A 12,467-nucleotide genomic window follows, 5' to 3' on the forward strand; every position below is an offset into this window, starting at 1 on the left:
TGGCATTCTGTAAATATTGACGGAAGGTCCGTCAATCTGTCAATGAAGAACCATTTTTGAAACTACTCATTCAAAAGCAACTTTGCTTGGAATTGATTTTGCCTTGTCATCAGCAGAATAGCACTGACATCAGCCACAGCATGATTTGTCACAAAGTTGAAAACATCTGGTTGATTCTCTTAACATATGCAAATGGTTGGCTTAAGTGCTCTGTGCTCTCTTCTTCTTCCCCGCCTGTTCTTTGCTCTGCTGCAGTGGTGCAAGTTTGATGATGATGTGGTATCACGCTGCACCAAGGAAGAGGCCATTGAGCACAACTATGGTGGACACGATGACGACCTTTCTGTTCGCCATTGCACCAACGCGTACATGTTGGTCTACATCCGGGAGTCCAAACTGAGTATGTAACATAGAATTTATGGAGTTCAGCCATCTCCCATGCCCCTTGGATGGCTGCGTAACAAGAGAAAGTAATGGGCTCAGCCAATGCACCGTTTTTCTATTTGTCCCAGGTGAAGTGCTCCTCCCGATGACTGATGTGGACATACCTCAGCAGCTGGTGGAGCGACTGCAAGAGGAAAAGAGGGTCGAGGCACAGAAGAGGAAGGAGCGTCAAGAGGCTCATCTCTACATGCAAGTTCAGGTGGGAAAGCAGGAGAAGTCTTCACATGGTTGTATTACAGAAGTGTCATCTGTCACCAGTTACCTTTTAAGGGTTAATGTTTATATTTGGTCTAATCAACTGTCAACATGTGTTTTTCATTCGAGTTGCTTATTAGCATTGTTGCTATTAACTCATTCACTCCCAAAAACGTATACCTTTTTTAGGTTTTTGTTTGCTAGAGTTTTTGTATGAAGGCTTTGATGCAGTTTCTGACCTGAAGTGGTCGCTTAAAGTGATAGTAGTTATTACAAAAAAAAAAAAAAAAAAAGTGTGCTTCATCTGTTTTATTATGAAACAGATGAAGCACACTTTTTTTTTGTAATAATTACCATCGCTTTCAGCTTCCACTTCAGAAACTGCATCAAAGCCTTCATACAAAAACTCTAGCAAACAAAAACCTAAAAAACGTATAAATACGTCTTTGGGAGTGAATGAGTTAATATTGCTTTGTGCACATTCTGCTTGTTTTGGCTTCAGATGGCGAACTCAAGGCCATGCCATCAATACAGTAGTGCTGGTAGTGTGGATTTGAATGAGTTATTTGCTTTGAACATATTACTTTTAAACTGTGTGAAAAGAACAGATTTGCTTTTGTATTATGTATGTGTACTAGTCACCTGAGACCTTTTGTCTCGGGAAGCCTTTCTCAAACCTTGCGGATTTCACCTGTTTCAATATGTTTACAGAGTTTGTGCATTTACGGCAAGCAGAGAAAAAATATCTTGCAAAAACTGCTAAAAAAAAAACAAAACATTAACAATGTTAAAACACATTAACAACAAACTTAAAAAAAACATTGAATAAAAAAGAGCCGTTTTATAAAATAAAAAAACAAAACATGATTTAAAAATGTTTGAAAGTTCTTAATCAAAGGTATAGGAAAACAGCTTATTCCATTTGTGTGCAGCGTAAATGCAGCTTCATCATGTTTACTTTGAACTCTGGGTTCCGCTAATTGACCCAAGTCTGCAGATATCAGCCCTGAGAGGGGTGGGGGAACACTTCGCACTTGTCAACAATGGCTGCACTGAGCACAATGGAAGAATTGCTTTGTAATAAAAAAAAAAATATATATATATATATATATATATATATATATATATATATATATATATATATATATATATATATATATATATATATATATATATATATATATATATATATATATATTAGGGGTGGGGGGAAAATCGATATCGCAATATATTGTTGCGCTCTCTGTTGCAATAAATTATCGATACACTGACAGTAGATATCGATGTCATGTGTCCAGTTGTGCAGTGTTATGTTATAAGTGTTTATGCACTTTATTTTGTCTCACTTTACAATGTTTACAGTTAAAAGGCTCAGAGGCAGTGAGGCACTGTGCAGAACTTTGTACATTGTACAAAGTTTTGGCATTGAATAAATGCTTAATTAGACATTTTCCTTTTTATGGGCTTTTTCAGTCACATATTGTGATATGTTGGTAAATTTTTTTTTGACAATATATAAAAAATCGTAAATATCGTGTATCGTGATATTATCGATATCGTGAGCCAAATATCGTCACAGTATCTAATCGTGGTTTACCCGTATCGTCCCACCCCTAATATATATATATATATATATATATATATATATATATATATATATATATATATATATATATATATATATATATATCTCTCTCTCTCTCTCTCTCTCTCTCTATATATATATATATATATATATATATATATATATATATATATATATTAGTGCTGTCAAAGTTAAAGCGTTAATTATTTAATCACAAAATTATCGCATTCATCATTGTATTACCACAGATTAATCATTAATTCATTTATTAATCAATCATCTATTAATTTTGACGGCAGATGATGCTTTTTAGCCAACAGCGGATGGTTACGTTAAAGGTAGCTGTTGGAGTTTGAGCAATAAACATAACTACATGCATCAAAGTAAAGCATTTAATAAATGTTTACATATGCCATAGGTCATTTTTTCTCATTTTAAATTCTGCAAATAATTAATTGATTAGAAAAAGCAGGATGAGCGTGTGTAGTGGATATAAATTTTTGAAGCCTCATAATATTAAATGCCGCAAAAATTAACACATAATAGAAGCGCTTCAAATTTAGCGGGCAAAATATGTTGGGGAAAAAAAGCCTTTTTAAATCAGTGATTAATCATGATTATTCAAAATTCTAAGATGTGATTAATCTGATTAAAAATATTATTCGTTTGATTATATATATATATATATATATATATATATATATATATATATATATATATATATATATATATATATATATATATATATATATATATATATATATATATATATTAGAGAGAGAGCGATAATCGGCCGGGCCGATAATCGGGGCCGATATTTGACATATTGGTACATATCGGTATCGGTCTGTTTTATTAATCTGACGGCCGATATGAGCGATCCATTTAAAACTCCGTCTTTTCGCTTCGAATGCAGCCCAGAGCGTCTCTGTCTGTTATGGAGTCCAACTCCAGCAACGTAACGCCCATAGCAGCATTTGATTGGTTAGCCGTGCAAGAGCCAGAACCAATCAGTAGTGTATGCCGGGGGGGTCGTGGGGGGATGGGGGCTGGGGACCGGTGGGGCGCTGTGGGGGCCCGCTGGGCCTCGTTCTGCGGCCTTGGGCTCGGGGGTGTGGGCCGGGGCTGGGGCGGGGGTGTTCCGGGTGTCTGGGTCGGCTCGCCGACCGGTGTCCGCTCGGGTGGCTTGGGGGTGGCCTTGGTGCTGCCGCGGCCTGGGGATTCCGGGGGGGGGGGGGGTGCTCGCTTTGCTGGACCGCGGTTGACGGCTTCTTTCTTTGGTGGTGGTCCTTATGCATGCCAGATCCGTCGCACCAGCATCTACTGAAACTCAACAGAAGTACCCTCTCCCTCCCACAGCCCCTTGAATCAGTTGGTGCTGGTGTCTGTGGTTCTCACTTTGCTTTATCTATCCTTCCCTCCTTCCTCTCTTTAGTTTTTCCTCTGGTCACTTGAGATCTTAATTTATTAGAAGTATGAGGTTTCTGGGGTTGGCATAAGACTCCGGTTTTGTAACCACGCAGGAGGGGTCTTGTTGGTGCTGGACTTCACTTAGATGGATTGGATGTACTGGCTTCTATTGATCTCACTCTGCCTTATCGATCCTTCCCTCCTTCCTCTCTTTAGTTTTTCCTCTGGGCTCTTGAGATCTCGCTAAATTTGCTGGAATTTAGAGGCTTCCGGGGTTGGCGTAAGACTTTGATTTTGTAATCATGGGGAAGGCAGGAAGTGTTTGGTCGGTGCTGGATGTCACTTTGATTTACCTTTCTTTTCTCTTTATTTCTTTTTTTTTCTGGCCTTTTCTCTGGTCTCCTGACCATTTAAATCTCACGACTCTGGCAAGATTCTGAAGTACCTGGTTAAGGCGAAGGGTAATGGGATATTTATAAGGTTTCAGGTGATTGAATGAGTATAAATTTATACGTATTTGCACGCACGCACACGCACGCACGCAAACGCACGCAAACGCACACACGCAAACGCACGCACGCACGCAAACGCACGCACGCAAACGCATGCAAACGCACGCACACATACACAAAAAAAAAAAAAAAAAAAAAAAAAAAAAAAAGAGCAATGATGACAAGACGTTGAATCGGTAAGACTACCGAATGAACAATTCTGAGCTCTTCAAAAAAAAAAAAAAAAAAAAAAAAAAAAAAAAAAGTAGTGTATGCCGTGTATCACAGTAGCCGGTCACACACGCACCCACAACGCGAGACACATGCTTCGAAGGTAAGTTAAAAGAGAAGAGACTCCGCTGAACTTTTCACCATGATAAGCTAAACACATTGAATTATGTTGTGTATTAAATGCACTATATGAATGGAGCTGCATTGCCTTGCATTGAATCCCCGCTAGCTAACAGTGGTGTGTTCAGCTTAGCATGTAGGCTAACACCCAGTAGCTAATTCGCTACTTGAACTACTCGGGGAGGGAATCACACACATTTTCACTTAATTAAGTAAATAATGTTTGTTAGAAAGGTTCCAAATATTAACAGTTGTCATTATTATATTGTCTAGTTCCATGTTAAGAGTAGAGTAATGTCATTATATTTACCTCTCGTGACGCACACATTGCATTCTGGGTCACGTCCACTACTTGTTGCATAGCGGTTATTATGCAGTGAGATGCCACAGTGACACTAAATAGCGTTTAGTTACTTTATATTGTGTTTATTTGTCGCACTGGTTTGCCATTGTGTGCCTTAAGCTTCGACGTCGATTTGATTGACAGCTCGTTGTGCACCTCGTTAAAGTCCGCTCCGTAACAAATTAAGTGTCTCAAACACCGTTTAACTACACGAACGTGTTCTCTTCCGTATGTTAGACATTATCCTCTCAATGGATGCCACTAATATGTAACATCTACGGCCGTAGTCGGCTGCAATTAATGTTCAGTGATGTAATTTCGTTACGTGCATCATACTTTGAATAATGAGCTCATGTTTGGTGTGTTGTATAACTTTCTCGTGTGTTAGTAACTATTCATGTGGACAGCTAAGATAGTGCTTGTTAATGTGAATTAGCAATGTTGCAGCCCAGTTATTATTTAGACAAGTACATCTGTGCCATTAAGTGATACAGTACAGTACAGTAGTGAGAGAATAGTGTGCCCATATACACACGTGTCTATAAGTGTAAAACACATTAAACAGCAGAAAGTGGCAGCGGTCCACCGCAACAATGTCTGTTTAACCAAGTTATTCTTACTATTATTATAACCAAGTTATTTTACTCTACCTTTTTCTGCGTTGATTGGGGCATCCTAAGTGGCAGTAAACTACATGATGAAGTGTCTTTTGACAGTTCTCTTGTAGAGAGGAGTAGCATGATATTGCTGTTCTCGATTTAAGATCCTCAGCTTATCAAAACTGTCTATATGGTAACAATAACAATAATCATAATAAGGTCAACAAGAACTGTATGGTGTTCAGGGATGAATAGTTTTTCTCATGGAATTTTTTTATTTTTTTTTGCTGTAGTAATAAGTAATGCCACAGCTGATGCACATTTTGAATGACAGGGTTCCTCCTATTACTTCAAAATATAAAAATATAACATTTATAGAATAAAACTACAAGTATCCCAAATGCTATAAAAGGTAATGTCACATTGGCCCCACATTTAACTCCCCCCGCCACCAACGTCTTATTGCAGATAGAAGGATGTAAAATGAAAAGTGCAGTGTGAGAATCCATTGTAAAGAACTGTTAGGGTTTGCATTATTCAAAAATTTGGTGCCAACATTTTAACTTTTACTGCAAATGAATATCGGCTTCAAATATCGGTTATCTGCCTCCTTGGCTACCGATCGGTATCGGCCCTGAAAAAAGCATATCGGTCTATCTCTAATATATATATATATATATATATATATATATATATATATATATATATATATATATATATATATATATATATATATATATATATATATATATTCTATTGAATAGATCTCAGAAAAAGATTGGCTGGTTATATTTTGTTGCCTGTTTTGTTTAAGATATATTTAGATTTAACTGTGCACCTTGCAGATCTTTAATTTAAAAAGGGTTATGCGGCATTTCTATTGACATTTTATTATTTGAACAACCCATGAAGCAGGTGAAGAAACCTGTTTATTATTTATTCATTTGATTTTGCCTCTGTTCACTGAACTCTCCGGTTTCATTGAAACTACTTGTGATGTCATATTTGGCTTTCACTGCAAGCTGATGTTCTTTTGAGAGAGTCAAGTCAGAAGACTGTTAATAATTGAGTCTGTTGGAAGATGAAATCATGGAGAAGCTTTTCTTGGTCTGCTTGGAGTATTGACATAAAGTACATTATAGTTGACTGCAACCAGTTTGGTTTTTGAAATACAGTACACCTCCGCATACTTGTGGTTCATCTATGTTTTTCTGTTTTCCATATTTTTTAATGTTTTTTGTTTTTTCTCAAGTCTTGTCAGTCCAATGAATGCCATTGCCATTGTTTTCAACTTGAAGACGTAAGTCGTGTGGTCAGGGGGTGCCATAATAGTGAGGGTCTCAACGTCCCCGTTTTCAGACAGATTTGTACACTTGTATGATATAACTCAGCTCTGAGCATTTATAACTATATTGGTTTTACATTGTAGAAGACAAGTCTGATGTGCTGAAGCTAAAGTGAATGTGTTTAATTAACCTTTTTGATTCTATTAATCTCTCGTATGTGTTAGCAGGTCAAAATGACTGTTGTTGACATGGTGAATGTATTAGCTGTCAGTTCAGCTTAGAACTTGATGTACAAAAGGGTCTTGTCAGACTGTAAGCGAGCCGTCTGCTGTGGACAGTCAACCGCTGTTTTTGTCTCCATTCATGCGACAGAAAGGAAAGCATTGCTCTCTGCATCAATCATCACTTTCATAAAGCTTTTAGTGAAATTAAAAGCAGCTTTTTAGCTCATTCACTCCCAAAAACGTATTTATACGTTTTTTTGTTTTTTGTTTTGTTTTTGTTTTTTAGGTTTTTGTATGCTGGAGCATTATGACAGCTTTGATGCAGTTTCTGACCTGAAGAGGTCACTTAAAGTAATGGTAGTTATACAAAAAAAAAAAAAAAAGGAAAAAAATGGCCAGCAGGTGGCAGCAAAGTATAAGAGATCAGCCAGGGCCATGTTGCAACAAGCTGTTTTTCCCAGTATTTTCAACAGGTTTGTAAATAATGATGAAACTTAGCTAATTCTAATGCTAATTGTTGCAAAATGTAAAAACAGATACAAATATACTTTTTTTTTTTTTCCCCTGATGAAAGAAGAGACTTCAATCTTTATTTTGGTAGGTTCCATGTTTTTATAGCAATAGAACATGAAAATGGCTGGGAGTGAATGAGTTAATGTAGCCATTTCTCACATTCCAACATAGGATATCCCCAGAAAGTGCAGTAAAAGTACAGTATTATTACTTTATTATTGTGGTTTGTTCCACATCCAGTGATTTTAAGATCAATAGCATATTGGGATGAAATGTTAGGCAGTCCATTATTCATTCAATTTCATTTATGAAGATGTAGTCTGCTAGTCTGCACAAGTTGATAGCAAGTCAAGAGGATAAAGTGCAGACATATGTATTTGACCTTAAAGCTTTGTGAAAGTTTGCCCCCTGGTCGTTTTCAATCTGGATTCTTGTTAAAGTGGTATGTTTTATTTGTATGCCAAGTACTATGCAGTCCATTGGTAGTGGCCCCATGAAACACATGGGCCACATTTTGTTCATCGACTGACTTTCGTCTGTGATCTGTGTATATTGTATTCATCCTGTGGCTCCCCTTCCTGTGTACAGATGGTGACAGAGGACCAGTTCTGTGGTCATCAGGGTAATGACATGTATGATGAGGAGAAGGTGAAGTACACAGTCTTCAAAGTCCTGAAGAGCTCCACGCTGCAAGAGTTTGTCCAGAACCTCTCCCAGACCATGGTGAGGAATTCTATGAAGTGTGTGAGAGCTCTCTTCCTGGTCAAGCATCTCAACATTGTTTTGGATGGTGTACTGAGAAAATGAGGTATTGGTCTGAGACATAAAACGGACCAAAACATGTTTGTTGATCACTTCACTTATCTATTCTACATTACACCAGCAAGTAAGATAAGTTATCTTTTATTGATCCCCGAAGGAAAATGGCAGAGTGCAAAACTCCAGCAAAATGTCCTCATTCACACAGTGAAAAGAAGACATGCTGCTATCAGATGGCTGCACGCACAAAGATGCTGCTGTTTAGTCAACAGTCCAATCTGTTTACAGGACACCTGCATGTCACGTTCTTATTTTCCAATTGCACTTTGAATGCAAACTGATGTGCTTGCAGGGTTTCCCACAGGAGCAGATGAGGTTGTGGCCCATGCAAGCCCGCAGCAACGGAACGAAGCGGCCCGCTATGCTCGACTACGAGGCTGACTGCAACAAGTCGGTGAGTGATTGGGGGTCTACTTTTTTTTTTTTGTTGTATCACTGATTGCGGCTTTCTCATTAACTTGTGATTTTCTTTCAGATGATTGGCTTGAGTGACAATGAGAACCCATGGACAATATTTCTGGAGACGGTGGATCCCGAACTGGCAGCCAGCGGGGCCACGTTACCCAAGTTTGACAAAGATCGTAAGTTGAGGAAGCACGATCCACCAACTCGCTCTCACCCTTTCATCTTTAATGTCTTGGCATTCAATTTGGATGGATCATTTAAATCCCAAGATGCACGTGACTTCCTCATTGAGGAAATGAATTGTGCTTGTTCTATGTTGAACATCTAATCTGAACTCACTTGACCGCCGCGATGAATGACAATATCTTTGCTTGCTGTGGTTCAGCATTGTTTTCTCAACCTCTTGTCTCTCTCGTCATTTCAGGTGATGTCATGTTGTTCTTGAAGATGTATGACCCGAAAACACGAAGCTTAAATTATTGTGGACATATCTACACGCCTATATCCTGCAAAATAAGTAAGCCTCATTTGGAAAACACAGCATGCTGTACACAACGCTCCATCTCAAAGTATATGATATGCATTTCCGCTCTTGTGTGTGTTACCAGGAGACCTGCTACCCGTCATGTGCGAGCGAGCAGGCTTCCAGCAGGAAACTAGCCTTATCCTCTATGAGGTGATCTATTTCTGTGGCGCGCACTTGGCACAGTCCACCCTCTTTCTCACTTTGCTCCGTTCATACAAGTGGTCTCTGACATTTAGAGCAAATTGTTTTCTTACAAATGCAGCGCAGCGCTACATGTCCCACAATGCCTTGTTCCTTACAGGAAGTTAAGCCCAATCTAACCGAGCGAATTCAGGACTATGATGTCTCTCTGGACAAGGCCCTGGATGAACTCATGGATGGGGACATCATTGTCTTCCAGAAGTAAGCAGCGTTGGCCAACGTTTGTTGTTCCAATTGTTGTTAAGCAGATAAAGAAAGCCACACGGTTTTTCTTGATGTGTCCATTTTGCTTCACTCGCTCAGGGACGACCCAGAGAACGACAGCAGCGAGCTCCCGACGGCCAAGGAATATTTCCGGGACCTCTACTACCGAGTAGACGTCATCTTTTGTGACAAGACCATCCACAATGACCCGGGCTTTGTGGTCACGCTCTCCAACCGCATGAACTATTTTCAGGTAGAGCACTGCTGAGAAAGAAAGAAAGAGAGGGAGATCACAGCTTGTTATTTTGAGTGCGGTGTTGCGGAAGTGGAATATAAACAAGCACATGGTTGAAAAAAGAAATGTCTGATGGTGCTGGCAGTAACTTGTGTGTGATGTTTTTTGTGTCAGGTGGCAAAGACGGTAGCCCAGAGGTTGAACACTGATCCCATGCTGCTGCAGTTCTTTAAGTCACAGGGGTAGGGAGGCTCGTCTCTCTCACACACACACACACACACACGCTGCACGCATGTGCATAATAATAGAGGCCTGCATGTGCTGTCACTGACACGGTTGACTTTGACATGCCATCGAAATGTTGCATAACCTGTCCCCCCCCACCTTATTTTGTTCTCTCCCATCTTCCTCCCACCTCTTCTGCACTTTTCTCGATCCATCCACCCATCCCTCCCTGCCGCCCTCCATCTTTTACCTCTGCCTTGCCCTTGTTCTCCATCCTCCCCCCCCTGCCTGGTGGTGTGGTGGCCAGGTACAGGGACGGTCCAGGGAATCCTCTCAAACACAACTATGAGGGAACGCTGCGGGAGCTGCTGCAATTCTTTAAGCCTCGGCAGCCCAAGAAACTCTACTATCAGCAGGTGACAACTTAGTGCTTCTTTAGCCTGTGTCCATATTGTAGAGGAAAAGGGGTCCTAATGCTGCATTGGAGGATGGTCGGATATATCAGAGTTGTTTTTTTTTTTTCCCAGTTCCGACCTGAAAGCGTTTGAGGCGAATATAAACAACCAAAATGGCGGATATTGATAAATTGTTTTTGATTTTGGTCCTCAAAACTCATTTTGACCTCCAGCAAACTTTCCTTCTCGCAATTTTGCTTCATTTATTGTATTTATCTTATTTCATAAGCCTTCCATTCAGTTCAGTCGTACACCGTATAATTTCCTGCAGAGAGAGAGCGCCATGTGTTACGTGGTTATGTTGAATATTTACCATTCATGGGTCGCCATTGTAGAGTGACGTCACTCTGTTGTAGTCCAATGGTGAAGTTGGGGTACTATTTATTTATTTTTTTTCTCTCCTGACATAGCAAGTGGAATTTCCAAGTTCAAGGGGGCGTTCCCATACACACTTCCTGGTTTGAACTCGGGAAAGTCCTACTTCCGACCATCCTTGAATGCAGCATTAGGTCCACAAAAGCTTGCAGACCAGATTAGTATCATCCTATTTGGCATTGTACGAATTGGATGCAGCTTTGTTTGCATTACTTCAAAATGATGAGATATGTCCATATAAAATAAGCAAGCTACCTTTCAACACTTTGAGAGGAGGCGGAGCATTGACTGGGTCAAAGATCAGTTACCCACCGTGCCTACACAAAACAAAATACTGCACGTAGGCCATCAAATCCAAAACGAGGCGATGAGATTCCACTGTACATCATATCTAAAAATAGATGTGCAAGCTTTATTTTTAACCAGTGTGCGCACATTTTTCTGGGAGTACTTCAAATAGAGCTGATGTGATGTGATTGCACAAAAATAGGGTCACGAGTAATGGCAGAACCGGGTCCGTTGTCACATACAGTAAATGCTTATAAGGGCCACAAGATGGTGGCAAAGCCTCACATGAGCTTTTAGCCGAGGTCGGTATAAATTTTCCATTTAAAGGTGCCATCAGTTGTTCACACACACAACCACACCACTTGCCTTATATAATATTCATGAAATGAATGTCCCCCTCCCACACATGCAGTTGAAAATGAAGATCACCGACTTCGAGAACAGGAGGAGCTTTAAATCCATATGGCTCAACAGCCAGTACAGAGAAGAGGTAGGCACGCACGCACGCACACACACACATGAGCACGCTTGATGCGCGATGTCAACCGTACAGCTCTGCTTCTCCGCAGGAGATCACCCTCTACCCTGACAAACACGGCTGTGTGCGCGACCTGTTGGACGAATGTAAAAAGGCAGTGGAGCTGTCCGAAAAAGGCTCCGAGAAGCTCAGGTATCTCCATTCACCCCATCGCGAGTGTGTTTGGGCCATTTTCTTGTGCCCGGGCCCGGTTTGCTATGATGAGATGGTGCGCTGTGCATTTGTTCACCCTCCCATCATCCTCCCTGCAGGCTGTTAGAGATAGTAAGCTATAAAATCATCGTGGTTCACCAGGAGGACGAGCTTCTAGAATGTTTATCTCCGGCTGCCAGTCGCACCTTCAGAATAGAGGTGTGTATGTGCACCTGTCCGTCATTCCATCTGTGCTTGCTTGACTTTTTGTGTTCAGCCCGTTTCTTTGGTGCATACAAATGTCCATGTCTGCTCTCACTCCTGTTGGTTTTGTTCATCCAGGAGATTCCTGTGGACCAGGTCGATCTGGACAAGGACAGCGAGCTGCTCATCCCCGTGGCTCATTTCCACAAGGAAGTCTTCGGCACGTTCGGGATCCCCTTCTTGCTCAAAATCAGACAGGTTGGTGTCTGTCTTATTTGGGTGGCGTGTTCCATCATCCGTTTTCTCATGCGTCGCTGCACTTTCCGACAGGGTGAGTCTTTTCGGGAGGTGATGAGGAGGATCCAGACCATGTTGGACATCCAAGAGAAAGAATTTGAGAAGGTACGACATCTCACTGT

General features: G+C 40.4%; 1 protein-coding gene across 6 annotated transcripts in view; it reads left to right on the top strand.

The window, feature by feature from the left end:
* Positions 1-12,467, top strand: part of usp7 (ubiquitin specific peptidase 7 (herpes virus-associated)) — a 36,231-nt gene that overhangs the window by 21,636 nt on the left and 2,128 nt on the right. For 5 of the 6 annotated variants that reach the window (XM_077539672.1, XM_077539689.1, XM_077539699.1 and 2 more), the window contains 16 exons: positions 256-400; positions 513-643; positions 8,030-8,164; positions 8,553-8,654; positions 8,736-8,841; positions 9,090-9,182; positions 9,274-9,341; positions 9,493-9,593; positions 9,696-9,849; positions 10,006-10,073; positions 10,364-10,472; positions 11,587-11,664; positions 11,744-11,844; positions 11,964-12,063; positions 12,187-12,306; positions 12,379-12,450. In XM_077539672.1, the coding sequence (XP_077395798.1) occupies positions 256-400; positions 513-643; positions 8,030-8,164; positions 8,553-8,654; positions 8,736-8,841; positions 9,090-9,182; positions 9,274-9,341; positions 9,493-9,593; positions 9,696-9,849; positions 10,006-10,073; positions 10,364-10,472; positions 11,587-11,664; positions 11,744-11,844; positions 11,964-12,063; positions 12,187-12,306; positions 12,379-12,450 (1,683 nt within the window). The remainder of the gene's footprint in view (positions 1-255; positions 401-512; positions 644-8,029; positions 8,165-8,552; positions 8,655-8,735; positions 8,842-9,089; positions 9,183-9,273; positions 9,342-9,492; positions 9,594-9,695; positions 9,850-10,005; positions 10,074-10,363; positions 10,473-11,586; positions 11,665-11,743; positions 11,845-11,963; positions 12,064-12,186; positions 12,307-12,378; positions 12,451-12,467) is intronic. The other variant, XM_077539680.1, reaches the window with a different exon arrangement.

Source organism: Festucalex cinctus, chromosome 1, assembly GCF_051991245.1.
Source record: "Festucalex cinctus isolate MCC-2025b chromosome 1, RoL_Fcin_1.0, whole genome shotgun sequence".
In the NCBI taxonomy this organism is placed as follows: Eukaryota; Metazoa; Chordata; class Actinopteri; order Syngnathiformes; family Syngnathidae; genus Festucalex; species Festucalex cinctus.